This window comes from Palaemon carinicauda, chromosome 40 (genome assembly GCF_036898095.1).
Source record: "Palaemon carinicauda isolate YSFRI2023 chromosome 40, ASM3689809v2, whole genome shotgun sequence".
Taxonomy (NCBI): domain Eukaryota; kingdom Metazoa; phylum Arthropoda; class Malacostraca; order Decapoda; family Palaemonidae; genus Palaemon; species Palaemon carinicauda.
In genome coordinates, this window is record NC_090764.1 from 19640107 (window position 1) to 19667813 (window position 27707).

Consider the following 27707-nt stretch of genomic DNA (forward strand, 5'->3'; position numbering starts at 1 on the left):
TCCTTCAGTTTCCTGACCCTCTACATCGTCTCTTCCACCGCCTTCAGAGGGAACACTGACTCGCCCCACAGGGGGTAAGTTCCTCAGGGCTCTCGCTTCCCTGTCTGGGAGCCTCCTGATTAGTTTGCTGAGAACTGTATCCCTCTTTCGAAGTACCCAGTTGGCCGCTTGCGAGGACTGGTAGGACAGGAACTTGAGGGCCTTACCCCCGGAGCTAATCAGTTCCTTCAGCAAGGTCTGGTTCTCCGGAACCGAGAGGTCGAGCGAGGCCTGAAAGCCCACCAGGGTGCAGGCCCACCAATCTAGCCACGACGAGACGTAAAGTAAGTCCAGGGCCAAATCCTCCATCATGGAGGTCTCCGACGGGAAGAAGCAAACTGGGGCGGCGGACGCTCTCTTCTGAGGCCCCCGACTTAGGATGGCGATGGCAGGTTCTACCGTACAGGGACCCGCACGGCGCCTTTCAGGGAGGTAAAACCGCTTCTGGGTCTTGAGACCCTGGAGGCGCTCTGACTATTGGGGGCGTCCGCATGGCTGGCCACTATCCTGTTGATATGCTCCATGCCCAGCCTAATGTCTCCTCTAGCCAGTGGAAGAGCCAGTGAGGGCCTATGCTGCACGGGGGTATCCACCAACCTGCTGAGGCCCGAGAGCCAGTCTTCATCCGTCGCGGGCTTCAGTTCGTCTAGCCTGTGGTGGCGTCTGATGAGGGCTAGCACTTTTCTGTACGCGGAGGCCTCGTCCGCTGAGCCTTCCACGCCATCTCCTAGGCCTTCGGTCGGATGCTGCTCTGCCTGAGAGGGCGCACCTACGACAGGGGGCCCTGCTTGGGGTGGAGGCATCCTTTTGTCGTGGCACGACTTCGGCGGTTCTGGATGGAGGACGGGCATCGCTGCTGGGACGGAGGCCTCCGTCCTGGACTTGTGTCTGCCCACGGAGGACCAAGCTGCTGCGGGCTTCCTCGTGGCCGCTGGTTGTCTTTCACGTTCCGGCCAGCTTGTCGAAGTCTTGGAGGCTGGGACACGGCTGCCAGGCCGAAGGGGGCGACTCTCTCCGCTGGGCGGATGGAGTCGGAACCTTCACAGACTTATGCCTGTCTACCGGAGCCTGAGTGAGGATTCTCTCCAACTTGGACCTGCTGTAGGGGACGTACAGTACTTTGAAGCGGGAGAACGAGCCCTTGGGAGCCAGCCAGAGGTACCTGGAACTGCTGAAGCTCCCAGGAGGTGGCTGCGTGGGATGGCGACACGCACCCCTTCCTCCCTAGGGAAACGGCTTCTTCTGTGCTTCCTTCTGGGGGATCTAGCGTGCCTCCTGGCGTGGCGAGATCTGGAACGGGAACGGGACCTCCTTCTGCGGGACCTCTCTCGTCTCCTCTTCTGGTCCCTCGGAGCTCCATCCTCCGAGGAGAAAGAGTATGACTCAAAAGAGGAGCCCGAAGATCTGTAGGACCGCACCAAAGGGTCGGAGTCGTCCCGCGTCGCTGGTGGTTCCTCGTGTCGGTCCGTAGGTGACGAAGACTCCAGGAAGACGGGAGGGAGCGATGCTGAAGGCACTGGGGGAGAGCGAGGCAACTTCTTGCTGGGGAACCATGGGGAACCACGCCTCGAACTCTTCCTCCAGTCTCATGGGCGACCGGAAGGGCGTCCTCGGCGGCGCCCACGCGAGGGGATCCGATGACGGTGAGTCCTCCTTCTCGGCGTCTCCCCCCGGCTGCAGACAAAACTGAAATACAGGACCATGAAGCAGGGGAAGAGGCTGCAGCAGCCTTTCCCCACATAGGATCGTCGGAAGAGACGGGACCCGCTGGCACCAGGACTCCACCCTCCGAACACACTCCCGTCCCTCCCTCAGGCCGCCAACTTGCCTGGACTGACAAAACATCCCCACTAGCAGTTAACTCAGACTCCTGGGGAAGAGCAATGGGCCTCTTCCTCGCAACTGACTGACCTCGTCCCCTACTCTGGGTAGGGGAAGGCGGCTGAGAAGCTCTATCCGACGAGGCATCGGGAGAAGCAAGCGGCGAGGAGACGCTCGGCTTCCTAGGCGACCTTTTGGACGCCTTCTTCTTCTTGGTGCCGTAGCGCACCCATTGCACCTCGTTTCAGGACTCGCACTCCGGACACGTGGCCGTAGGGGATCATACGCTGCCCCTACACGACGAACACAAGGAATGCGGGTCAACTTCAGGCTTAGAAAGGAAAGCGCCACACGATTTACCAGCCATAGGCCAGGGACAATGACGGGGATGCTCCATAACGCACTAGTAAGGCACCGCGAGACACAGGAACACAGAGGGAAAGGGTAGGAAAGGGTATGGAATGAACACAATGGGACCGCGTGAGACACAAAGGGTCGCACTGGGTAAGGAGAGCGCTTCGGGATGTTATCGCAACGCGACCAGAAAACTTACTGGAGATCGAGACCTGAGCAAGCATGCTCTCTGACCCCGGGTCGCCTCATGGAGCGTATCACTCCGCCAGAGGTTACCCCGCATAGAAAAGGGGAGTAGGGTAAAGTACACAAAATTCTGATCGGTTGGGAGGAGATACCAGATACTCCTAAGAAAGTAGTTCGAGGTAAGTACTCCATGTTGGAACAAGATAAATTTAATAATTTGGATGATGATAATAACGCCGATACGACAATGACGACAACAATAAAAACCATGATTTCTTTTTCAAGACTTACTTCAGTACATATATACTATGCTGTCAGCTAAAGCTAGATTTAAGCAGTGTATATCTATTTGTGTGTAGTATCTAATTGCCACTTTTCAAGGAAACAAAAATTTTTGTTTCTTCTGCTATATGTATGTATTCTATGGCACCTAAAAGAGAGAGAAAGTTAAATGGAGTTACACTGGTTTTGATGTCTTAAAAGACTTTTTAGTCTATACTCGACAACTCCATTTGCTCTTGGGTAGACCGAATTAGTTTAAATCTTTAGAGTTTTATAATCATGTCTATATTGGTGTTTATGATGTTTTGAATAAGTTAAGAAAATATATAAACAACAGGCTTTGTTATTCATTTGTTTGCATATTCTTGATAGAGTAGCGGCAACAGGAGATCAACTGATCACACACACACACACAAAAAAAAAAAATAATAATAATACTGGAATGTTAAAATGCAACCCCCCCAAAAATTCTAGTAAGACCCAATTAACTTCTTAATATACAAATTTTCAAGACATAATGTCTACTATTCTTACTCTCTTTCCTACTGATCTCTCAACTAGAAAGAAGACTATCTCTTCCTTGTATAACTCTATTTTGTCAAAAGGATGACTGATGTGTTTCAAAGCCCTGTGCCCACTCCTCTCATCCCTAATAAAAATATATTTCGTCATACACCTGTTACATTCAGCAAGCAGTATAGAGCAGAGTTTAACCCCCTTTCCTACAACCACCTGGCCAGTTTCCTAATGGTACTTGTTCTTTTGCCCCCTTTTAGTTAGCACAAGCTTTCCTTGGCTTATGTTAATTTCTAGTTATCTTCTGTATTATTATCATTATAATTATGGTAGAGTAACATTACAAGATGAATCGACCTGTAACCCTAGGCTTTTGTAATGACCGCTTAATTAATTAGTCGCCCCGTTACCCTATCAAATAATGTTTTCGCTTTCAGACTTTGCAAACAATAACGTTAAATAAAAAATAAGCGAAAATTTTTCACACTCAGTTATTAAGAAGTTTTTTCAATGAAACGTAACACGTACAGAATAAGACACGGCTAAAGCCACGAATGAGTACTCACCGGGTCCAGCGGGTCCAGATAACATTCCCATGCCAACTGGGCCGAACGTGTCGTTCCTCATGCCCGGACCATGCGGGCCAGGTGGTGGACCTCCCATCAGACGCGGAGGTGGGCCGCCTGCTCCTGCCCCCGCGCCAGGTGGACCGAACCCAGGCACTGGCACAAAATTACTGAAGCCACCAGGTCCAACCCGACCATTGGGGCCATTAGGGCCATCTGGACGGAAGTTGGGTGGACCATTCGGACGAACCTGGGGGAAACCAGGGGGTGGGGCACTAAATGATGCGTCTGGACCAAATCGTTCTGAAAGGAAAACAAGAGCTGAATTTAATAACTTTTAATATGGACCTCGTAAAAAATAATGTTCAGCAAACAAATATAAAAAACCCTGGTACAAGTTATTGTATTTAATAAATGAGGATTCAAGTATTGGATTTCAAAACCTACAAACTGAAAAAAAAAAAACTGACCATATGGGCAAATGCATCACCAAACAATGGGCCCTACGAGGGAACTAGAGATATATAAAGACTGCATAAATTACTTAAAAAGCCTATACAGTATTCTTAAAAACTAGGACAGGTAGTAATCACACAATAAACTGCCCAAAATGCAAATCCTTTGGCTAAGCAGATAAAACATATACTACTGTATACTTATATATATACAGTATATATGTTTAGAGTACACATTTATAGGCCACAGCAAATAGCCCATTATTTTTCAATAAGCAAACTCCCCTTAATTTCTGAACATCTGATAACTATGTTAATGTTCAATACCATCTACGCAGCTTTGTTGTACTGTACAGATAAAAAATTCTGTTGCTGGACATTGTGACAATTCAGCAGGTGGAACCTGTCAATTTACAAAAGGAATACTAAGCCTAAACTCTAAGGACACAGGGAATAAGGTAAGATGGAAGTTCTCAGCCAACATTTGACACAAAATATGGGAAAAAATATAAATAAATAAAAATAAAAAGGTGTTAATCTTTATAACAAATTTAACAAAATAAGAAGCCCTAAAGAGTGACACTTTGGAAAGCCAACCTACAAACAAATCTCTAAATAAAAATAGATGAGAATGTGTTCCAGTACAAAATCTACTGGCATTTTCATTGCTTTCTGATCATAATACTAAATGAATATCAATATTTCATGAGAGATTGGATTAGATTGTTTATGCATTTGGGCTACATAGCCAGTGCTGGGACCCATGAGGCCATTCAGAGCCAAGGTACAACTAGGAAAACCCTTCAGCCACACACTGAAGTAACAATTGGAATAGGTTGAATAACAAGATGGGAAAAAAAGTAAACAGAATGGAGATAAGGTAGAAGGATAGAAAGCATGTGCAGCTAGGGGCTGAAGCAACACTACAAAGACCCATAAGAAACGTCAGCAGTATGCGTGAAGTTCACTGATGGCATTAACTCCCTAATAGGAAACTTCATTAAGAAAAAAAATTTAATGTATGACTACGTATTCAAAATTGAATTCAACAACTACCCTACCTCTTCCTCTGGACTCTTCTCGCTCTCTCTCCCGGTCCCTTTCTCTATCTCGGTCTCTGTCTCTATCCCGGTCTCGGCTGTCTCTGTCGTGATCACTGCGACTTCTGTCTCTATCTCGATCTCTGTCTCTTCTATCTCTATCCCGGTCATATCTATCGCGGGAGCCCATGTCACCACCAGAAGCAATGTTCTTGAGTCTTTCAACCATTTTTTCATGAACCGACGGAGACCTCGCGCCTGGTCTGTCGAATCGAGAAGGCCTTTCCCTTCTCTCGTCATCCTTGTCTTTCGAAGAAATTCCATTTTCTTTGCTGAAAGAAAGTGAGAAAATATCTTTAGTATAGAACATAAGGGAAAAAAACATAATTCAACGTAAGAGGATAAAAATGGATTTGTGAAAAAATTCTGAATTATAATAAGAATCGTAGGATGACTTGATATGCATATGAGTGATTGAAAAAAGCAGTTAATTCTAAACATTTTCCTATTTTCAAAAATATTTGTTTAAAGTTAATCTTTATGAATTCATAAGCAGAATGAAACAAAGAACAGACCTGCCTTGACTTGAGAAGGCCGTAAAGTTCCCTTTCCATTAATTGCTTTTCACTTGGCCACATTTCCCTTAAACCTCTTAGGCTACAAATTCCAATTCTTATTCCTGTCTTGTTTAACTACTGCACTTCCATGATATTATTTCAGGCTTAATAGAGATGTGAATAATTCTATCAGAAGTTCCAGCACACAGATACAATCACTACTCACCCATGAACACTTTTATCCACATCTTCCATTTCTATATCCATGTCATTTGAGTCATGTGAATTGCTGTTCATAAGAGCGGCATTATTGGCCATTGTTGTTATCGGAGGCGCAGAATTCTGCATGTTGCTTCCAGGAGGCACTGTGTAATTATAAAGACAGATATTAAATCACAGTAGAGTATTAACCCTTTTACCCCCAAAGGACGTACTGGTACGTTTCACAAAAGCCATCCCTTTACCCCTATGGACGTACCGGTACGTCCTTGCAAAAAAATGCTATAAAATTTTTTTTTTTCATATTTTTGATAACTTTTTGAGAAAATTCAGGCATTTTCCAAGAGAATGAGACCAACCTGACCTCTCTATGACAAAAATTAAGGCTGTTAGAGCAATTTAAAAAAAATATACTGCAAAATGTGCTGGGAAAAAAATAACCCCCTGGGGATTCAGGGTTGGAAATTTCCAAATAGCCTTGGGGTAAAAGGGTTAATATGAGGTACAGCAAAAAAATGAAAACAGTAAACTACACTAAAATACTGTATATACAGTAGAGTATGACACTGGAAGAGGGAAAAAATATAAAAACACAAGACTTACTCATGGGGCGGCTCTGCACATTCGGCGCCATACTAACAGACGGAGGCATTGCACCTATTAGTGGCTGCCCTAATATCGATGAAACAGGAGGATGAACACCTAAAGGAGGAAGGCCAAGAGGTGGAGGAACTCCTAACGGGGGTAAGTTTGGAGGCATCAGCCCCTGCGGCAAAGGGGGCATTGGACCAGGACCTGGACCCGGGCCGACCTGAGGAGCTGAAGTAGAAGAGAAAAATAAAATACTATAACTATAAGACATTGTTCATCAGTATCTATAGATACAAAATTTCCTATACATCAATACCTTGGATATCAAACGCACCAGAACTCGAATAAAATTTTCAAACATTTCTGCCCCCGATACTGAATTAAAATTTCAAGGTAGAACTTGAGGAACCTGCATGGACAAAGACAACGACCACTAAGCCAGTTTAAACGCAACTTTTGTTGATTTAACTTTTTCGTAATTTTCATTTATCTTACTGATTATAAGTTCATTAGTACACAATGGCGGCGGAGGAGGAGGAGGAGGAGGAGGAGGAGGAGGGGGAGGGAGGGAGGGAGGGAGGGAGGAAGATCCTAGCCATAGTTCAGTTTATAAAGGAAACAATAACAAAATGATTATAGTGATATAAAATAGAGGGATGGGAATGAGTTTTCCCTTCCAATCCAGTTAGCAGTTTATACTTGCTTCTGACCTTTTGATAACCAGCTCTTTTACCCGTAACTTTTGTTTTCATCAGTTGAACTAAACCTGGAATATAATACAAGATAATCTATTTACGTACATATCGTATTTTTAGTTTTTCCTCACTGGGCTAATTTTCCCTGTTGGAGCCCCTGGGCTCATAGCTTCTTGCTTTTCCAACAAGGGTTATAGCTTAGCTAGTAATAATAATAATAATAATAATAATAATAATAATAATAATAATATTACAAGGTAGACATTTAGATACAGTTTTCGTACGTTTGGCGAGCATTCTCTTGCTCCCGACCTCACCTTGAGATTCTTTGGCATTGGGCAGATAGGTTGTAGGCCCTATTCAAGTTCGTAATGTGCTTACTAAAAGCTATATTTTCTGTTATGCACGTCGGGTGAAAGGGTTTCCTTGAGATCAGCTTAAATGGAAATGCCTGAGTCAAGTAATTTAATTTTAACTGTATATTTAATACTTTTTATTTCATTTTTTGCTTCATTTATCAAAAATATATAACAACAGATTCATGTGCTAAAAATGATTTACTTCATAGAAGGAGGACTCAACAATTACTTCAAAAATAACAAATTTTTCCCTAATCAGTATAACGGGGGAGGGTGGGCTGTGGCACCCTAGCAGTACCAGCCGAACTCGGTCAGGCTGGGAGGAGCATAGATAGGAAAGGTCCCCCCTTTTTTTTTATTTTTTTTTAATTTAGGCTCCCCCAAAATTGGGAGAAGTGCCTTGGTATTTAGATAGATAGCATTATGGGCCTCTATTTCACAGTAAGACCAGTTAGCGTAGGCATATGGCAACACAATAATGAGTGAACCAGCTTCTTCTATCCTGATAGCCATAACTCATTCCTTTTAAAGTCAAAAAGAACATGGAACGTATAATCATTCACTATAAGATGAAAGGCAGGAGGGAACGTCAATGAATTTTGGGTAAGTATGGAAATAAGTAATTCAAAATACTGTGTATAAAAACATTCCTGTAGCCACAAAAAATTATCAGAGAACCAAAATATTCTTATTTCTGAATCTCCACAATATTCAGAGGACTAGCCTACTTATATCATAATCTCCTAATACTAATGTGACAGGAGAAGTGCAGCTAATATTAGGGGTGACAAGTTTCTCAGAATAAACATACATCAATTATTAGCAAACAATCATAACACTGCAAAACTGTGCATAACTCAAAGAACACCTAATAACGAATACGCCTAAATCGATATTAAAATAAAGCCCATATGAAAAAGCATACAGCAATTCGAAGAACACTTAACATTGAAAGACAGTCTAAAAAGATAGTCATACCCTTTCTCATCTAATAACACAATATGAAATATTGAATCTAAACCTTATTACTTCCCTTGAGGAAATGTAGATTTACCCAAAAATGTAATAAAATTTTCCAAAAAGAAATTCAATATTAAAAACCATAACAAACACTTTAGCGCTAGTAATCGTATTACATTACACGCTACAAAAATCCTGCTTCCCATTGACTAGTACCAACTATAACAAAGAGGGGTGACCACTAGCAAAGAAGGATCTAAAATAACATACGAGGAACACTAAAATATGCTGTCAATCCTCAAGAAAAAAAAAAATACCTTTAAGAGACATATCTGTTTGGGTGGATGGATGGAGTGAAGGAAGCTCTGGGTGATAGGAGGATAGATGTGAGCGAGGCAAGAGAGCGTGCTAGAAATAGGAATGAATGGCGAGCGATTGTGACGCAGTTCCGGTAGGCCCTGCTGCTGCCTCCGATGCCTTAGATGACCGCGGAGGTAGCAGCAGTAGGGGATTCAGCATTATGAAGCTTCATCTGTGGTGGATAATGTGGGAGGGTGGGCTGTGACACCCTAGCAGTACCAGCTAAACTCGGTTGAGTCCCTTGTTAGGCTGGGAGGAACGTAGAGAGTAGAGGTCCCCTTTTTGTTTTTGTTTCTTTGTTGATGTCGGCTACCCCCCCCCCCCAAAATTGGGGGAAGTGCCTTGGTATATGTATGTATGTATCTGTATAATCAAAGCAAGAAATATCCAACAAAAAGATGAAAATACTGATAAAATCAGTGACATGTCAAAATTTGAAGGAATGAAGAATGCCACTTTGGATAGGATGAAACGAATTCAAGCTTAGATTTTTTTTTCATTTTTTTTTGCCATGTGCTTACACCAGCTTACCTTACCAAAAGAAATAAGGGGTTATCATACTAATTAGGGAAAAAAATCTTGTCTCTTTAAAAACATTATGGAATCTTTTCCCTTTTTGTAGTAACAGCACATGAATCTAACCCAAAATAATCAAGACTTCTATGGGAGTACATAACAGAGCTACCACAGTTCAATGTTGCTCTTAATTATCACTGGATAACTCTTATCATGAACTGCTAGTTAATTGTAGGTACAATTGAGGTCTGCGTACTTTAAGGTCCAAACTTTACAACTTTTAAGAAGTACATTATTAAAAACAGAATTATCCTTTCACTGAAAAAGTGAACATGCATTATGTCTACATTCTTTTCCATACAAGAATCTCAAAAACAGATAAGGACAACTTACGAGGCATGTTTGGAAGGCCAAATGGAGGCGGCAATATGTTAGGAGGCAAGCCCTGGGGATTTGGAGGCAACCCAGGGGCATTAGATCCCATGCCAGAGCCATCTCTGGATACGTCTTGTGTTTTCTCGACGGGGGGAGGCAAGGGAGGTAAGGGCGCCACAACCTCCTGACCTCTGCTGTTTGGAGGGTGACCTGGCGGTACTCCGATAGGCACAAATCCTGGAGGAGGACCCGGTGCTGGAGCAGTTTCAAGGCCATACCGACCTGAAAGGAAAAAAGATATAATTTAAAACCACTACCAGTTTTATATATATATGGGCTTCCATCATGTTACATTGAAGTAAACAGCTAAGACAAGTTGTACCCACAACCTAAAAGTACTTGGGTTACATTTCTAGAGTGTGTTACCCTATCAGCAACCCCCAAACCTACGCAATATGGTTTTAATATCAACGAACATTTGAGTGTGTACCCTATCAGCAATCCCCCGCCCCCCTTCGCAGTATGTTTCTTAATGTCAACAAACATTTAAGTGTGTGTTACCCTATCAGCAACCCCCAGACCTGCGTAGTATGGTCCTTAATGTCAACAAAAATTCTTTACCAGAAATTTGATTTTTCCCCAATTCACTGTGATTTCAAGTCTTTAAAAAAAAAAAAATTCCTGAAATTTCCTCTTTCTAGTAAACTTACACGGCTGTGATTTTACCAAATCCTGGAACTATTTTATATTACCCAGGGATTTAGAGCTACATCAATAGCTGATTTTAAGTGTATCGCACAAAATATCATAAATTTGTTTTGTCAATGTGTCACATTAAAATGTTGAAAAAACTCAATAAACTTATAGTAACTAAAATTTCTTCCCTTAATTCTGTTAGATTTAAAATAACCCATTAATGTAGAGGAGTTTTAAAAAAATTTTCTTCTCAAATGCTATTTTATATTTTGTTCACTTTCTTCATAAAAAAAGGTGTTCAGAATTCAAGAAAAAGAACTTAGTATGCCCAGATTATATATCTTCTATCAGCAAGTATATATTGCACAATTTCCGTAATGAAAAAATTCTATTGGGAACATTCTCAAGTTATATTTTTACATATAAAGAATATCACCTAGATTATGTTCATTAGTAAAAGTAATACACACATTTTCTCTTAAAAGATATTTGCATTTGCCAATTCAATTTATTAAGAAGAACCACCTTAAAATGGATGAGTCACCAAAAACCATCTGCTATATAAATCAAGTTATAGGAATAAAAAGAAAATTGCTTTTCATGACTGCAATCTGTTCGCAATCATGAGCCGCTTTAAAATTTCATCTTCATAGTAAATCCCGAATACTGATAGGAGAGTTACAGTGTAAGCAATAAAAAGGTGATCTTCCAAGAAAACCAAACATACTTTGATTACCTCTCAACCATTCAGGTACAGTTTCTTCGTCGATCATGCCGCCTTCCTCTAAACTGTCCAAATCATAACTACTCATCGTGATCAGTTTGTGGTAAGGGATATAGGAGCAGCCAACTTCCACCTCCCAGTAGTCCTTGAACTCTTTGCCTTTCACGCCCTTTCCAGGAGCCCATGCCAGAGTGATGGCTTTGTTCTGAACAAGAAAATGAAATCATTAATACTGCAAGATTAAAGTATATTCATGTTAATCTCCTATAACTGAATGTTAATTGATTGATTTAGGGTTTTCAGGCATCCTGACATCTAGGGTCATTGACGCCGATATCATTTAGTTTACATATATAAAAAATTAAAGAATATTCAATTAAAACCATAAATGTTAATAAGTCATTATAAAAGTTAGATAGTTTTCAAAAGACCCGCTTCTGAAACAAATCTAAAAATACCACTTGCATAGTAGGACACATCATGTCCAAGAATCTTGGCAAGGATGAACCTGCCACCCTCACCTCGAGCCTCTAACAAATATCTATTCCGCAAGTTTGAATGTTAATGAAATAATAAATTCAGTAAGGCATTTTCTACACTTGGACTGAATTTGTCATTTAAAATGCCACATGATACAGTTGCACTGTCGTATGTATTAAATTTACTTTCTGAGTTAATTCTATAAATATTTGTTTAAAGAAGTCAAGTCTCTATTATAGACTGGTACTTACTGTAAAACTATTTTTCATTTTTTATAATTACCGCACATTTCCCATTATGAGAAGTTTAAAATCATAAAAATCAAACCTGATTTCCAAGTGGTGTTTTTCTGTTAGTATCATTAGTTATCATCTGGCTGTATAAATGCTTACATTTGTTCATTTGTTGTGATTGGCAATGAGAGAAAAAAAAAATTTGGCAGCATGTTTACGAGACATATAAAAACACATATTATAATTTGAATTTCTAAGGATAAAGTACGTAAAACGTTAATAATTCTAAGGATAAAGTACGTAAAACGTTAATAATTCTAAGGATAAAGTATGTAAAACGTTAATAATTCTAAGGATAAAGTACGTAAAACGTTAATAATTCTAAGGATAAAGTACGTAAAACGTTAATTCTAAGGATAAAGTACGTAAAACGTTAATAATTCTAAGGATAAAGTACGTAAAACGTTAATAATTCTAAGGATAAAGTACGTAAAACATTAATAATTCTAAGGATAAAGTACGTAAAACGTTAATAATTCTAAGGATAAAGTACGTAAAACATTAATAATTCTAAGGATAAAGTACGTAAAACGTTAATAATTCTAAGGATAAAGTATGTAAAACGTTAATAATTCTAAGGATAAAGTACGTAAAACGTTAATAATATTAATACTGTATCATAATTACATAACCAATATTTTATAAAAAGATATATGTTACTGCAAAAGCTAACAGATACACAGTTAGATTTATACTACAGCTAGTTGCCCATGATCTATATCAAAGAAAACCTTTCAAGATACCCTGAAACAATTCATACTTGTCTCCATAAAATGAGTATAAACTCACCGGATAATTCAATAGCAACTTAACCCTATTACCCCCAGGCTATTTGGAAATTTCCAACCCTTAACCCCCAAGGGGTTATTTTTTTCCGAGCACATTTTGCAGTAAATTCTTTTTAAATTGCTCTAACAGCTTTAATTTTTGTCATAGAGAGGTCAGATTGGTCTCATTCTCTTGGAAAATGCCTGAATTTTCTCAAAAAATTATCAAAAATATGAAAAAAAAAAATTTTTAATAGCATTTTTATTGCAAGGACGTACCGGTACATCCATGGGGGTAAAGGGATGGCTTTTGTGAAACGTACCAGTACGTCCTTTGGGGGTAAAAGGGTTAAAAATGTCAGATAGATATAAAAGGCCCTTATATTCAAATAGCACTTTATAACAAGCATTGCTCTCAACTATTACATCGGAAATTAATAAACTAAATAACAACATAACTTACATGCATTTTATGATTCCTTAGTTTAACAAGAGCTCTTGCGGCATCTTGACGTCTGTTCATGCAGATAAATGCACAACCTCGAGGTGGAATTAAATCGATGGACACGATATCCCCATACTCTCCAAAGGTATCAGAGAGTTCCTCTTGATAGACAAGCTGTAAGAATAGAGAAATAGACTTATTAGTCCTTTACTTTCTGTAAACAGTAACATTGGTAATGTCATCTTCAAAGTACATTCAGTCTAGAAGCCTCCACATCTTAATACATGGTTTTTTCTGCTTCACTACAAATGTAACTAAGAAGAAGAAGAAGAAGAAGAAGAAGAAGAAGAAGAAGAAGAAGAAGAGGAAGAAGAAGAAGAAGAAGCATTTTACTTGTTTAACCTTGTTCTTTTACAAAAAAAAAAAAATGCTAACACACTCTGCCAGATATTATGATGTCAAAACTGCAAGAAATGTCTCTTGTAAGATTCAAATCTCCATTGCAAAACATTTCTGAATGTTCTTAAGAGTTTTGTTCAGCAGCAGAGCTGTTCAATATCCAAAATCTTCTATCAAATAATTTTGTTCATCATAACTACATAAAAAGCATATATACAAATAGTCAATCAATTCAAGCGTTAAAATAATTATTTGATAAATAAATCAGTTATAAAATTTATCAATCATTTCATTTTCTTTTGGAATATGCAGTAAAATTTGAAAATACAGTACTGTATTATCTTTAATTGCATTAATTCCACAGTGACACAGAAAAAAAAAATTAAATGAGATATTTAAATGCTAATATTTCATATACAATTTGGTGGAATGGAAGCAGATGTACGTCAGAGAGTGAATGAAAGTTGCAAATTGTTGGGGGCAGTTAAGGGAGTAGTAAAAAATAGAGGGTTGGGCATGAATGTAAAGAGAGTTCTATATGAGAAAGTGATTGTACCAACTGTGATGTATGGATCGGAGTTGTGGGGAATGAAAGTGATGGAGAGACAGAAATTGAATGTGTTTGAGATGAAGTGTCTAAGGAGTATGGCTGGTGTATCTCGAGTAGATAGGGTTAGGAACGAAGTGGTGAGAGTGAGAACGGGTGTAAGAAATGAGTTAGCAGCTAGAGTGGATATGAATGTGTTGAGGTGGTTTGGCCATGTTGAGAGAATGGAAAATGGCTGTCTGCTAAAGAAGGTGATGAATGCAAGAGTTGATGGGAGAAGTACAAGAGGAGGGCCAAGGTTTGGGTGGATGGATGGAGTGAAGGAAGTTCTGGGTGATAGGAGGATAGATGTGAGCGAGGCAAGAGAGCGTGCTAGAAATAGGAATGAATGGCGAGCGATTGTGACGCAGTTCCGGTAGGCCCTGCTGCTGCCTCCGATGCCTTAGATGACCGCGGAGGTAGCAGCAGTAGGGGATTCAGCATTATGAAGCTTCATCTGTGGTGGATATTGTGGGAGGGTGGGCTGTGACACCCTAGCAGTACCAGCTGAACTCAGTTGAGTCCCTTGTTAGGCTGGGAGGAACGTAGAGAGTAGAGGTCCCCTTTTTGTTTTTGTTTTTTTGTTGATGTCGGCTACCCCCCAAAACTGGGGTAAGTGCCTTGGTATATATGTACAATTAGTATTTGTTCCTCACCAAATTAAAATTAAGATATATATGGATGAGCAATTAAGCAACCTAAAGTTTAACTGAATGCAACAGTCTACAAGTGTATAATTTAATAAGATAAAATCTTAAGTGGTTTTCATCATTATTACAAATATCGGGAACTAGGAAAAAAAACACCTACTGAGTTACGGGATCAAATTAACACTGAATTAGTTTTTCTTAATAGAAAAAATAATTCTAGTATTACTCAGTGCTAAAGTAGTAATTAATGATCAACTTTCTTACCTTTGACAAGTGTCCCACCCACAGGGTGGTTGAACATACACTAAGAAATTCAAGTTTGAGAGGAGGCAATCCTCTTTTTCTTCTTTCCTCCTCCTTCTCCCGTTCTTTTTCTCTCGCCCGTTCCTTCTCAGGATCGAGCTTTTCCTTCTCTCGATCCTTCTTCCGCTCCTTATGACTATCCCTGTCTCGGTCGCGGTCTCTTCGGTCACGATCTCTGTCCCTGTCTCTGTCTCTAGACCGAGATCTGTATAAAGAGAGAGGAATATCTACGGTTATCCACATTTTACTTCAAAGCACTTAAATATTCATATAAATTCTTATTGCAAAGAAGGAGGATATTAACTGGAGGTTCAGTAGAAATAGCAGAAGCATTAGAACTCTTTAAAACTTTACAAAGCCTTTAACCTTCTGGACATAGAATCATCTTGCCAAACACACACATTTCAATACTCATTGAATTTTTACTTTTCAGTTTAGGATGTTGATAATTTCTGAGATTACTGTCTTTAAAAATCCCTTTCAAGCTAAATCACAGAAGTGTTCAAAAAAATTATATTGAACTAAAATATTCCTAAATGACGCAAAAACCAGAGAAAAAGATTACGGATAGAAATTACAAAACTGATCATGAGCAAAATACAGAAATCTATTTAGAGAAATATTTAAATCCCCGGGAATATATATATATATATATGGACAATCATGGGGACCATTAAGAAGTGTTAGCAGTGACAGAAAACATGAGTCACTCTAAAGAAGAAATTCCTTGTGTACTAAATATTCATTTCTTTTTTACCTCTTTTGTCAAGCAAAATACTTTCCATTCTAAATTTCTTGTAATATCATATACTATTATAAGTTCGATAATCCCTTTAAAAATGCTAGTAATTTGGATTGCTAAAGAAACTATTTCCTGTAACCATCAGCTTTCATCATATAAAGATAATTTACCAAGACTATAGAGCTAAAACCTTAACACTAAAGAGAGCTTGACAGAAGAATGTTCTTATAATTACCATCATCAACAACATTTTTACATCAGCTTTTTTCCCTATGGAGTTATCATCATCATTATAACTAACAAAGCTACAACTTAGTAGGAAAAGCAGGAGTCTACTACAACCCTAACAGCTCCAACAAAGTAGCCCGGTGAGAAAAGGCACCAAACAAATACTATAATGAAGAAACTATACATCTAAAATAAAAGAATATCAAATATATAAAGATCAATAACTATGTTAAAATAACCCAGCCACTGAGGGGGACAAGCCAGCCTCAACTTGGTGCCGGTCCCAAGCCCGGGTAAATGGGGAGGGTTGGCGGCAGGAAAGGCATCCGGCCATGAAAAATTAGCCAAAACAACTATGGCCAGTGGAGATTGTGAGATTAGAATTAATGCTGGGGCATATATATAATGAAGTGTGGACAGAGGTAGATGGAGACTGCTGGCCAGAAACATCCATCCCACATAAAGTGGGGAAAGATGCAGACAAAGAAGAAGAATAACTATTAAAATACATTAGTCATTCGAAAACTATGCAATAAGACTTATGTCAACCCGTTCAACAGAAAAGCATTTGCAACAAATTTGAACTTCCTAAGTTTAGGAAGATCATTCTGCAATCTTTTCATGGCTGGAATAAAACTTCTAGAATACTGTAAAGTATTGAGCCTTATAATGGAGAAAGCAAGACTGTTAAAATCACTTGCATTGCTAGTATTATGTACAGGATGGCTGAGTCTAGGGAAGATTTGAATGCAAAGAGTGGTCAGAATTATGAAAAGTCTTGTGCAATATGCATTAAGAGCTAAATGAACGAATGTGACAAATATTAATATCAAGATTAGGGATAAGGAATTTAATAGACTAAGATTTTGTCCCACAAATCAAGATGAGTTAGCATATGGAGATCATGAAGAACAATACTCAAAACAGTTTTTGTGTAATCGAAGAATCACAAAAAAAAAAAAAAATCTTTGTTAAAGAAATATTGTCAATGCAAAGAACTGGATGTTGAGGAGCAACTTTCCTTGACCTGCTTACAATCATACTTTGAGTTTTGCTAGGTTTTTAATTCATTTCCCAAAATTTGCAACATGTACTAATTTCTGCTAGATCTCTATTAAGGGGTTCAGTAACCAATGGTCTATATCCAAAAGATGGCTTTGTTGCAAAGAGAATAGCATCATCCACATATGGAACAAGCTAGTTTTCTCAGCTAAACAACATTTCATGCATATAAACTATAGTATGAAAAGCAATAGTCCAATAACACTACCAAGTTTTTTCTACTCAGTTTACGTGGGCTTTAACCTTAATTTCCGTGTAGTGTACATTCTTCTTTTTTTTTTTTCTGATTTTGCCAACCAGCATACGAGTCTCCATCCAATTATTTCCCCAACTATTGATTTTTTAATTAACTGTTCCTCATCATTTATCATATTTATGTTCCAATTATGATAGCTCCCAAATTCCTACATAGTAATCCTGGTCACACCTTAATATGCAAAACTTCCAAATTGAACAAGGACATAACCTGCAGGACTCCGTTGTAAATACCTGAATTCATTTTTATAGAGATAGGCAAAACTAAATAAAATAAGGTGACAAAACTTCAACTCTTCTACATCCAACAAAGTTAAGAGCATGGATCAGTTCATAAGCCACTCCCCTTTCAATTATGTTGAAATGTTCATTACCTAAAGGACGAATCTGAGGAAGGTGATGAGACTTTTAAAGGTTGGGAAAGCAGAATGGCAAGGAGGGCACTGAAGATCAGCAAAAGCAAAAAAAAGCTTATAGCGACTAGAAAGGCAGCGAAAGCAGCACACAGACAGGAAATGGCGGTAAACTTCGTACCAAATGTAACAGAATGACGATTACAAAACATGCAAGAACTTGAGCTATTTCACTTGAGACAAGATATGTAAAAGATGGGCAGATCTTGATAGTCAACTTTTCTGTTAACTTGGGGACACAATAAAACTAAGTAGGTATTGATAATGCATAAAGAAATACAGAAGCCGTTGCGTTGATGAAATGAAAGGCCAACTACAGACAAAGAAAACACTCTAATAATAAAGAGAGAACACACATTTTTCATACTTTATGCAGCAGAAACATGGTTATTGAAAAAAATTTAAGGTTTTGAAAAGGTATGACTATATGATGTCAAAATTCAGGTCATAGCACAGTAAAACCTTAATGCAAAGGAGGGAGTGGCCTAAATGTAGGGTCAGGTAGCTGGGGTGAAGACAGGAATCTTCAAAGTTAGGATGGCTTGGACATACACAGAGAAGAGGTGAAAAATTTTTAAAAATAAAGCAGTAAATTGGGAAGAAACTGGACGAAGACCTGTACTGAGGCCAAAGAAACTAAGGGGGAAAAGAGTAGAGATGAAGACCTAGGTCTCATGATAATAGAGAAAACTTGTTTCATTCACATCCAACCCCACAAAAGAAACAGCTGATATACACAAACTTATGACAATGATGATGATATATCCTACTAACGTACGTGCACATACCCATCTTCATTGTGGAGAAATGAATCATAACTAAAGTCTGGCAAGTTCTAAGGAAAATAGTTCAATGACAGTTTTGGAATAGTATCTATATGCATATATTAACACCTGAATACTAAATTAAAAATAGTAGATGTGAAATGTTTTCTAGTCATGCTCTAAGGAATAATCTTTATGATGTTCTGGGACTTATGCATAATTTTTCTGTAAATTATATATATGAGGAGACACGTTCATAGAATTTCCAATGGCGGGGAATTGATTACATTTAGATTTATAGGTAAGCTCAAATGGGGAACAATGGCTAATGACTATAATATTTCTGATAAAATAATTTGATAGTTGATACGCCACTTGTATCTTTTATGGACCATAAACATTTACAAGATCATTGTCAATTTAAAGGTAGCTAACTGTTTTCAACCTCTGTTACTTTACAATCTACAAAGTTCCCATCTGATAACTTTCACATTCAAAACAATCCGTGCCCATGGTGGGGGTAAACGTGACAGGTTAATGGATGGTGAATGAAGTTAACAGGAGAAAATTTGACAAAACTCCTTCCTACACAGCTGCGACAATAAACATGACTTGCAGCACTGGCATAAATATGCCACTTCAGAGACTGCTTCATTTGAATTTAATGCCCATTTGAATACTCTTGTAAGTTTTCATATAATCTTCAGCTATAAACTGTCATTCAGGTCTAAGACCTACACAGAAGTGAGCAAAACAGTTTCATGTTATCCCAAGATGTTACAATTAACAGAAGATATAAAACTTTGCTAAGAAACTAATTTCATCTACTGCTTTGCTTGTTTTAAATAGCTAATCATCAATGAGTCATTTAATCTTAACTGAACATTTGGGTGAGTAAAATTTTCAGTAATTTGTTTGACCAAAATTCTAACTCAATTCAACACTGACAGAAGATTCATTTTAGAAAAAGATTAACACAACATATAACACAAAAGCATGCAGACAAGACAAGCCCATAACAGCTGACCTCCTCCTCCTTGACCTAGAACTTGACCTGCGCCCCCTTGACCTAGATCTGGATCTTCTGTGTCTTGATTTTGATCTGGAACGAGACCGCGATCTACTTGTCCTTCGCTTTCTCCTGGAACGACTCCTTGACCGAGATCGACTTCTGTGTCTGTTCATATCACGGTCTTCATGAATCCTGTGGAAAGAAGGAGATTACAGTTTACTTCAAAACTCTTCAAATAGATATAACTATAGTATAGCGAATGTGCCAAAAATTCAAAAGAAAAGAGACGGAATCTTATGAGCTCTAAGGCTAATGACTTCAAAGAAAATATAGAACACTTACACTTCCTTCACATCATCACTGTCCTCAGAATGTTCTCCATCTTCAAGGGGACTTTTAGGCTTCTCTGGAGGGAGATGCACATTTGCATATTCTATACTTGGAGGAGGAACAGCCATGGGAGCTGGGGGTATGGCACCCATGAATGGCCCCTGGGGAAGATAACCTGGAGGTGGCTGGGAGGTATCTACAGGCAGGAAAGGCAACGACCTTCCATCATAGTCACCTGTAAAATGAAAATTAAGAGTTAAACCAAAATCAACACTTAGTTAAAGCATCCTTAACATCTGCCTGCCACTGGCTACGTAAGATACATTAATGTTAAAAAAAAGAATTTTAATAAAAATTATTTCAATACAACCTGATGTTTCTATTCCTTCAACTCAAAGCTGCGTCATCATCTAACCACAAAATAAACATTTTCCATTCTCTTGCCTTGCAAAAGGCCTCCCTGTCTAGGATCTACCATGTCCTCTATGGTTAATTGCAACTAACTAGCTAATGATATAACATATTGCACAGTACTTTTCAGTTCTCGAAGACAAATAGCTGTACTACCACTTTATGAATCTAACCTTAAGTCCTTCCCCCGGTAACTAAATCAAAATCTGTGTTAGGTTAATGCAACTTTAGTCATTTCTCAGAATTCCTGGTAATCACCAATCACTTAATTTCTAAACAAATCCCATTAAAGATCAAGACTAAAGTTTACTTCTAAAAACTCTGCAAAAGTCAAGTAGGTTGGCCAGGGCGCCAGCCAGCCGTTGAGATACTACCGCTAGAGAGTTAGAGGAAGATTTCAAAATAATTTACTTTTTTACATGATATTATTATTATTATTATTACTATCCAAACTACAACCCTAATTGGAAAAGCAAGATGCTATAAGCCCAGGGGCTCCAATAGGGAAAAATAGCCCAGTGAGGAAAGGAAATAAGGAAATAAATAACTGAAGAGAACAAATTAACAATAAATCATTCTAAAAAAAGTAGTCAAAAGAGATATGTCATACTAATATAATAAACTTTACAACATGAAAAAATATAATTCTTAATTGGGAAACTATTTGAAGGAAAACCATCTAACCTGTGGGTGTGATTCCTGGAATGACTTGAGTCTTCACTTCTTCTGGTACTGGAGGAACCATGCTGGCTGCCGCTGCTGCCGCCGCAGCGGCGGCCATGCCCGCCCCGTCATCCTGCGGAGGCTGCTTCATAAGTATTTGCTGGATCTGCTGAATCAATCCAGGATCCAGATTCGTGACAGCTGCAGTCATTACCTGATTAGAAACACTTGTAACAGGTACAGGCTGTGAAAAAAAAGGGGGGGACCACCATCACTTAAGAGTATAACTTACTGTCACAGCTTCAACATCATGGATTAAAATGGACCAACCATTAAACCCCAGGCGAACAATAGATCAAAAACCTATTTGCATGATGGATATGGCTGAGGTGAAACCAGGGGAGAATTGCAGTGTCGTACTATGAAGGTGAATATAAGAGGTTGGATGGCAAGGGGGAAGTAAGGTAGTAGAAATGAAGGTCAAGTAAACGGCTTGAAAGTGGGTGTAGCTAAGGATGGAAAGGTCAATGATACGACCCTTTAGTGAAAATGAGGTGCAATGACAGCACTACCAACATACTGTACCTTGTTTAGATACTGTATTTATGGTATTCTAACCAAATAGGCCCACACTCTAACAAGGGAGCCCAGTCAGTGCCGAGCAGTAACAGGAAGGAATACCTGTATTTCTACTATGAGAGTTATAGGAGGTAGGCAACAAGATTGAAGAGAGGAAGCAGGAACGGAGAAGTCAAGTAGAAGTCTAAAAGCCAGTAGCCACTTTAGGCAGAAGGGACCCTGCAACAGATGTTTATTAGTGCCTACAGTACACCGAGTAACATTCACCGATGGCCCTAACCTCCTATGGAACGATAATGGGATGGGATATGACACTGATATAAGTTTCTATTATCATTTTACAGTTGCTTTTTTTCAAAATATTTAAAGATGGTCTTTACCCTTACAAGGGGACTCAATATCCACAAAATATAACATGAATGGTACTTGAAAAACTTAGTATCTTAAACTAAAAAATAAATATGTTATTTTCATTAGTAAAATAAATTTTTGAATATACTTACCCGATAATCATGTAGCTGTCAACTCTGTTGCCCGACAGAATTCTATGGAGGGATACGCCAGCTATCACAATACTAGAAGGGGGTGTTCTTACCAGCGCCACCTGTGGCCAGGTACTCAAGTACTTCTTGTTGACACCTCCTCAATTATTCCTCGGTCCCACTGGTTCTCTATGGGGAGGAAGGGAGGGTCAATTAAATCATGATTATCGGGTAAGTATATTCAAAAATTTATTTTACTAATGAAAATAACATTTTTCAATATTAAACTTACCCGATAATCATGTAGCTGATTCACACCCAGGGGGGTGGGTGAAAACCAGTGTACAAGATTAAAGGATAGCTAAGTATCCCATATTTCATATAACAGTTATCTCAAATAACAATGAAATAATAAGTACCTGGTAAGGAAGTCGAATTGAACCGTTACTCTGTCTCTTTTTTAAGTTCGACTTCCTTACTGAGCGCAGCGTTCCTCTTGGAGGCTGAATCAACCCAAAGGTGCTAAAGTATACAGGGCTGCAACCCATACTAAAGGACCTCATCACAACCTTTAACCTCGGCGCTTCTCAAGAAAGAATTGACCACCCGCCAAATCAACAAGGATGTGGAAGGCTTCTTAGCCGACCGAACAACCCATAAAAAGTATTCAAGAGAAAGGTTAAAAAGTTATGGAATTATGGGAATGTAGTGGCTGAGCCCTCGCCTACTACTGCATTCGTTGCTACGAATGGACCCAGGGTGTAGCAGTACTCGTAAAGAGACTGGACATCTTTGAGATAGAATGATGCGAACACTGACTTGCTTCTCCAATAGGTTGCATCCATAACACTCTGCAGAGAACGGTTCTGTTTGAAGGCCACTGAAGTAGCCACAGCTCTCACTTCATGTGTCCTTACCTTCAGCAAAGCAAGGTCTTCTTCCTTCAGATGAGAATTTGCTTCTCTAATCAGAAGCCTGATGTAGTAAGAAACTGAGTTCTTAGACATTGGTAGAGAAGGCTTCTTGATAGCACACCATAAGGCTTCTGATTGTCCTCGTAATGGTTTTGACCTTCTTAAATAGTACTTAAGAGCTCTAACAGGGCAAAGTACTCTCTCTAGTTCGTTCCCCACCATGTTGGACAGGTTTGGGATCTCGAACGACTTAGGGCAAGGACGGGAAGGAAGCTCGTTTTAGCCAAAAAAAAACGAGCCGCAAGGAACATGTAGCCGTTTCAGATGTGAAACCTATGTTCCTGCTGAAGGCGTGGATCTCACTTACTCTTTTACCTGTTGCTAAGCACACGAGGAAAAGAGTTTCTAATGTGAGGTCCTTAAAAGAGGCTGATTGGAACGGTTCAAATCCTGATGACATTAGGAACCTTAGGACCACGTCTAGATTCCAGCCTGGAGTGGACAACCGACGTTCCTTTGAGGTCTCAAAAGACCTAAGGAGGTCCTGTAGATCTTTGTTGGAGGAAAGATCCAAGCCTCTGTGGCGGAAAACCGCTGCCAACATACTTCTGTAACCCTTGATCGTAGGAGCTGATAGGGATTTTACGTTCCTTAGATGTAACAGGAAGTCAGCAATCTGGGTTACAGTGGTACTGGTTGAGGAAAACTGCATTGGCCTTGCACCAGCTTCGGAAGACTTCCCATTAAGACTGATAGACTCTGAGAGTGGATGTCGTCCTTGCTCTGGCAATCGTTCTGGCTGCCTCCTTCGAAAAGCCTCTAGTTCTTGAGAGACTTTCGATAGTCTGAAGGCAGTCAGACGAAGAGCGTGGAGGTTTGGGTGTACCTTCTTTACGTGAGGTTGACGCAGAAGGTCCACTCTAGGAGGAAGAGTCCTGGGAAACGTCGACCAGCCATTGCAGTACCTCGGTGAACCCTTCTCTCGCGGGTCAGAGGGGAGCAACCAACGTCAACCGTGTCCCTTTGTGAGAGGCGAACTTCTGAAGTACCCTGTTGACAATCTTGAACGGCGGGAATGCATACAGGTTGAGATGGGACCAATCCAGCAGAAAGGCATCCACGCGAACTGCTGTTGGGTCTGGAATCGGAGAACAATACAAGAGGAGCTTCTTGGTCATCGAGGTAGCGAATAGAACTATGGTTGGCAGACCCCACAGGGCCCAAAGTCTGCTGCAAACATTCTTGTGAAGGGTCCACTCTGTGGGGAAGACCTGACCCTTACGGCTGAGGCGATCTGCCATGACATTCATATCGCCCTGAATGAGCCTCGTTACCAGCGTGAGCTTTCGATCTTTGACCAAATGAGGAGGTCCCTTGCGATCTTGAACAACTTCCTCGAATGAGTCCCTCTCTGCTTGGAGATGTAAGCCAAGGCTGTGGTGTAGTCGGAGTTCACCTCCACCACCTTGTAAGCTGGAGGGACTTGAAGTTTATCAAGGCCAGATGAACTGCCAACAACTCCTTGCAATAGATGTGAAGTGTCCTTTGCTCCTGATTCCATGTTCCCGAGCATTCCTGTCCGTCCAGTGTCGCACCCCAGCCCGTGTCCGATGCGTCCGAGAAGAGACGGTGGTCGGGGGTCTGAACAGCCAAAGGTAGACCTTCCTTGAGAAGAATGCTGTTCTTCCACCACGTTAGAGTAGACCTCATCTCTTCGGAAACAGGAACTGAGCCCGTCTCTAGCGTCATGTCCTTTATCCAGTGAGCAGCTAGATGATACTGAAGGGGGCGGAGGTGGAGTCTCCCTAACTCGATGAACAGGGCCAGCGATGAAAGTGTCCCTGTTAGACTCATCCCCTGCCTGACTAAGCATCGGTTCCTTCTCAGCATGCTCTGGATGCATTCTAGGGCTTGGAAGATCCTTGGGGCCGACGGACAAGTCCAAAAAGCTCGACTCTGAAGATCCATACCCAAGGAAACAATGGTCTGGGATGGAACGAGCTGAGACTCCTCAAAATTGACCAGGAGGCCCAGTTCCTTGGTCAGATCCATAGTCCATTTGAAAATCTCCAGACAGCGACGACTTGTGGGAGCTCTTAAAAGCCAGTCGTCTGACGGAGCCGGACACAAGATCATGATACTGCTGCACAGTCTGTAAACTGACAATCATGGGCAAGCGAGGAAGTACAGTGACAACCCGAATCTGTCTAGACTATCTGGGTCGTACAGACAACTCCTTAACGGGTTGCTGAGGTTGCCGCACTGCGTCACAACAAGTCCCTTCTGTTGGTTGTTGAACGTCTTCCCCGTGACACATTGACTCCGTAAACAAAAATCCTCTAACAAGGACTAAGCTTGGACTGCATGTCATGCAACACAGCTCAAGGTCTATGGGAGCAGGTGTGGTAACAGACGGGATTAGCGGCTGAAGTGAAACCATTATCTTCCCTGTAAGCAAGTTATGCTTAAATAAAAGTCCATAAGAGGTTATGCAGCTAAAGGCTCCCTCCAAATGACAAAGTCCTCAAGGGAATATCAGAAGGAGGGAGAAAAGAACTTTCTCATCTACAGGGACCTTATCCTAGAAAAGCTAAGTTCTCTGAGTGAGGGTTCACTGGTGCAAAAGCAGCAGACTAGAAGGCAATGTTATGAAACTGCTTGACAGTCTAGTGAGTTGGCAACAACCCAAGATATGTTGAGAAGCATGCGGTAAGGTATGCAGAGCATGATGAATGCAGAGTATGCTGTATGCAGAGCATGCTGTATGTAGAGCATGTTGTATGCATAGCATGCTGAAAGCAGAGCATGCTGTATGCAGAGCATGTTGTATGCAGAGCATGCTGAATGCAGAGCATGCTGAATGCTGAGCATGTAGTAAGCAGAGCCTGCTGTAAGCAGAGCCTGCTGTAAGGAAAGCAGAGCGTGTGCATGGCGTTTAACATTTCTCAGAAATTCCATGACCAGTGCTAGAGTGCTTTATGCATGCTTGCATGGGATTTAAAAATCAACATAATGTTTACCTTACATTCATAACTCATGATTCATATTGTTGCCATGGTTAGAAAATGGAGGTAAGGTATGCTGAACAGCAGAGTCAGAACGAGCTGGAACAACAACAGTGGAAGGTGCAGAATCAGGGTGCACGGGTTGAGCTCGGTGCAGCAGCTGAGGAGACTGACTCACAGGTGGAAGAGGTTGTACCTCCACCGAGAGTTGCACCACCGGTGGAGCAGCCAGGGGAGGAGGAGGAAGAGTGGGGTAATCCTCCTGATCCCAAACCGAAGGTTGCCTTAAAGAAGGCTGAGGCTGAACAACACTGGGAACAGCGAACACAGAAAGAGGTTCAACATCGTACGCCTGGCAGATGGTGCTGCGACTGGGTGCAGCGAGTGCAGGCGGGTTGAGCACAGGCTGAAAGGGTGCAGGGGAGGTGCAACACTCTCAGCCCGACACTCACACAACAGGTCCGAAAGCTGTGCTTGCATGGACTGTAGTAGAGTCTACAACATCGTACGCCTGGCAGATGGTGCTGCGACTGGGTGCAGCGAGTGCAGGCGGGTTGAGCACAGGCTGAACGGGTGCAGGGGAGGTGCAACACTCTCAGCCCGACACTCACACAACAGGTCCGAAAGCTGTGCTTGCATGGACTGTAGTAGAGTCTACAACATCGTACGCCTGGCAGATGGTGCTGCGACTGGGTGCAGCGAGTGCAGGCGGGTGCAGCACAGGCTGAACGGGTGCAGCCGGTTGGTGCACCACCGGTGCAGGCGGGTGCAGCACAGGCTGAACGGGTGCAGGCGGTTGGTGCACCACCGGTGCAGGAGGAGGAGGAGGTGCAACACTCTCAGCACGACACTCACGCATCAGGTCCGAAAGCTGTGCTTGCATGGACTGTAGTAGAGTCCACAACATCGTACGCCTGGCAGGTGGTACTGCGATCAGGCGGAGCGAGCATAGGGGGGGGGAGTGTAGGCGCACTCTCAGCCCGACAAACTGATGACTGAGGAGAGACAGAGCTAACCCAATGACTGCATCCGGGTTGTTGAACTTTACTTCGTACGTCTGGCATAGGTCTGGACTTTACGTTTAAGAGGTCTTGAGACCTGAGACCAGCGTAACTCTGCCTTTATTTTCTCCTCTAAATCTCTTCTGCAGACGAGCAAAATAAGGGCTCAATCGTCTGCGGGTGGGAGTGACGGTCTCGGTAAGACACGCCCACAACCACCGAGGATACTTCTGTGCGCCGATCAAGGCCTGCCGAACCCTTATGCCCTTCGACATTGCTTCTCCCCTGGGCTTGGGAGCTTGCAAGAGGTCCCGGACTGGGAGGACGACTGGCGCGCACAAAAGTACCCTCACGCATAACACTGACATACTTTGCACTAATCACTTATCACTTTGATTTCTGTTTGCACTTATTTCACTGAACTCGAAACTTTAAGTGGTTTGTACCTGAAACACGCAATTCTATCCTTCTCAAAAGTTAGTAATTGCGAAAACAGAATTACAATGTAACAGAAAAATCTAATGAAAGAAAATTCAGTGGCTGGAAAGAGACTAAACACTAGATCACTCTAGAAACGTTTAGTTTCTTCCCCTAAAGAGACTAGGGATAAGA

General features: G+C 41.0%; 1 protein-coding gene across 9 annotated transcripts in view; it reads right to left on the reverse strand.

Moving 5' to 3' along the window:
• The window catches only part of Isha (Insulator su(Hw) mRNA adaptor), a 117207-nt gene that overhangs the window by 18507 nt on the left and 70993 nt on the right, over positions 1–27707 (reverse strand). For 5 of the 9 annotated variants that reach the window (XM_068363436.1, XM_068363441.1, XM_068363439.1 and 2 more), the window contains exons 5-15: positions 21136–21358; positions 20053–20275; positions 19726–19902; positions 15196–15439; positions 13315–13470; positions 11315–11516; positions 9910–10173; positions 6639–6854; positions 6043–6181; positions 5281–5591; positions 3765–4067 (exon numbers count right to left, since the gene is read on the reverse strand). In XM_068363436.1, the coding sequence (XP_068219537.1) occupies positions 3765–4067; positions 5281–5591; positions 6043–6181; positions 6639–6854; positions 9910–10173; positions 11315–11516; positions 13315–13470; positions 15196–15439; positions 19726–19902; positions 20053–20275; positions 21136–21358 (2458 nt within the window). The remainder of the gene's footprint in view (positions 1–3764; positions 4068–5280; positions 5592–6042; positions 6182–6638; positions 6855–9909; positions 10174–11314; positions 11517–13314; positions 13471–15195; positions 15440–19725; positions 19903–20052; positions 20276–21135; positions 21359–27707) is intronic. The other 4 variants (XM_068363443.1, XM_068363440.1, XM_068363442.1 and 1 more) reach the window with 3 other exon arrangements.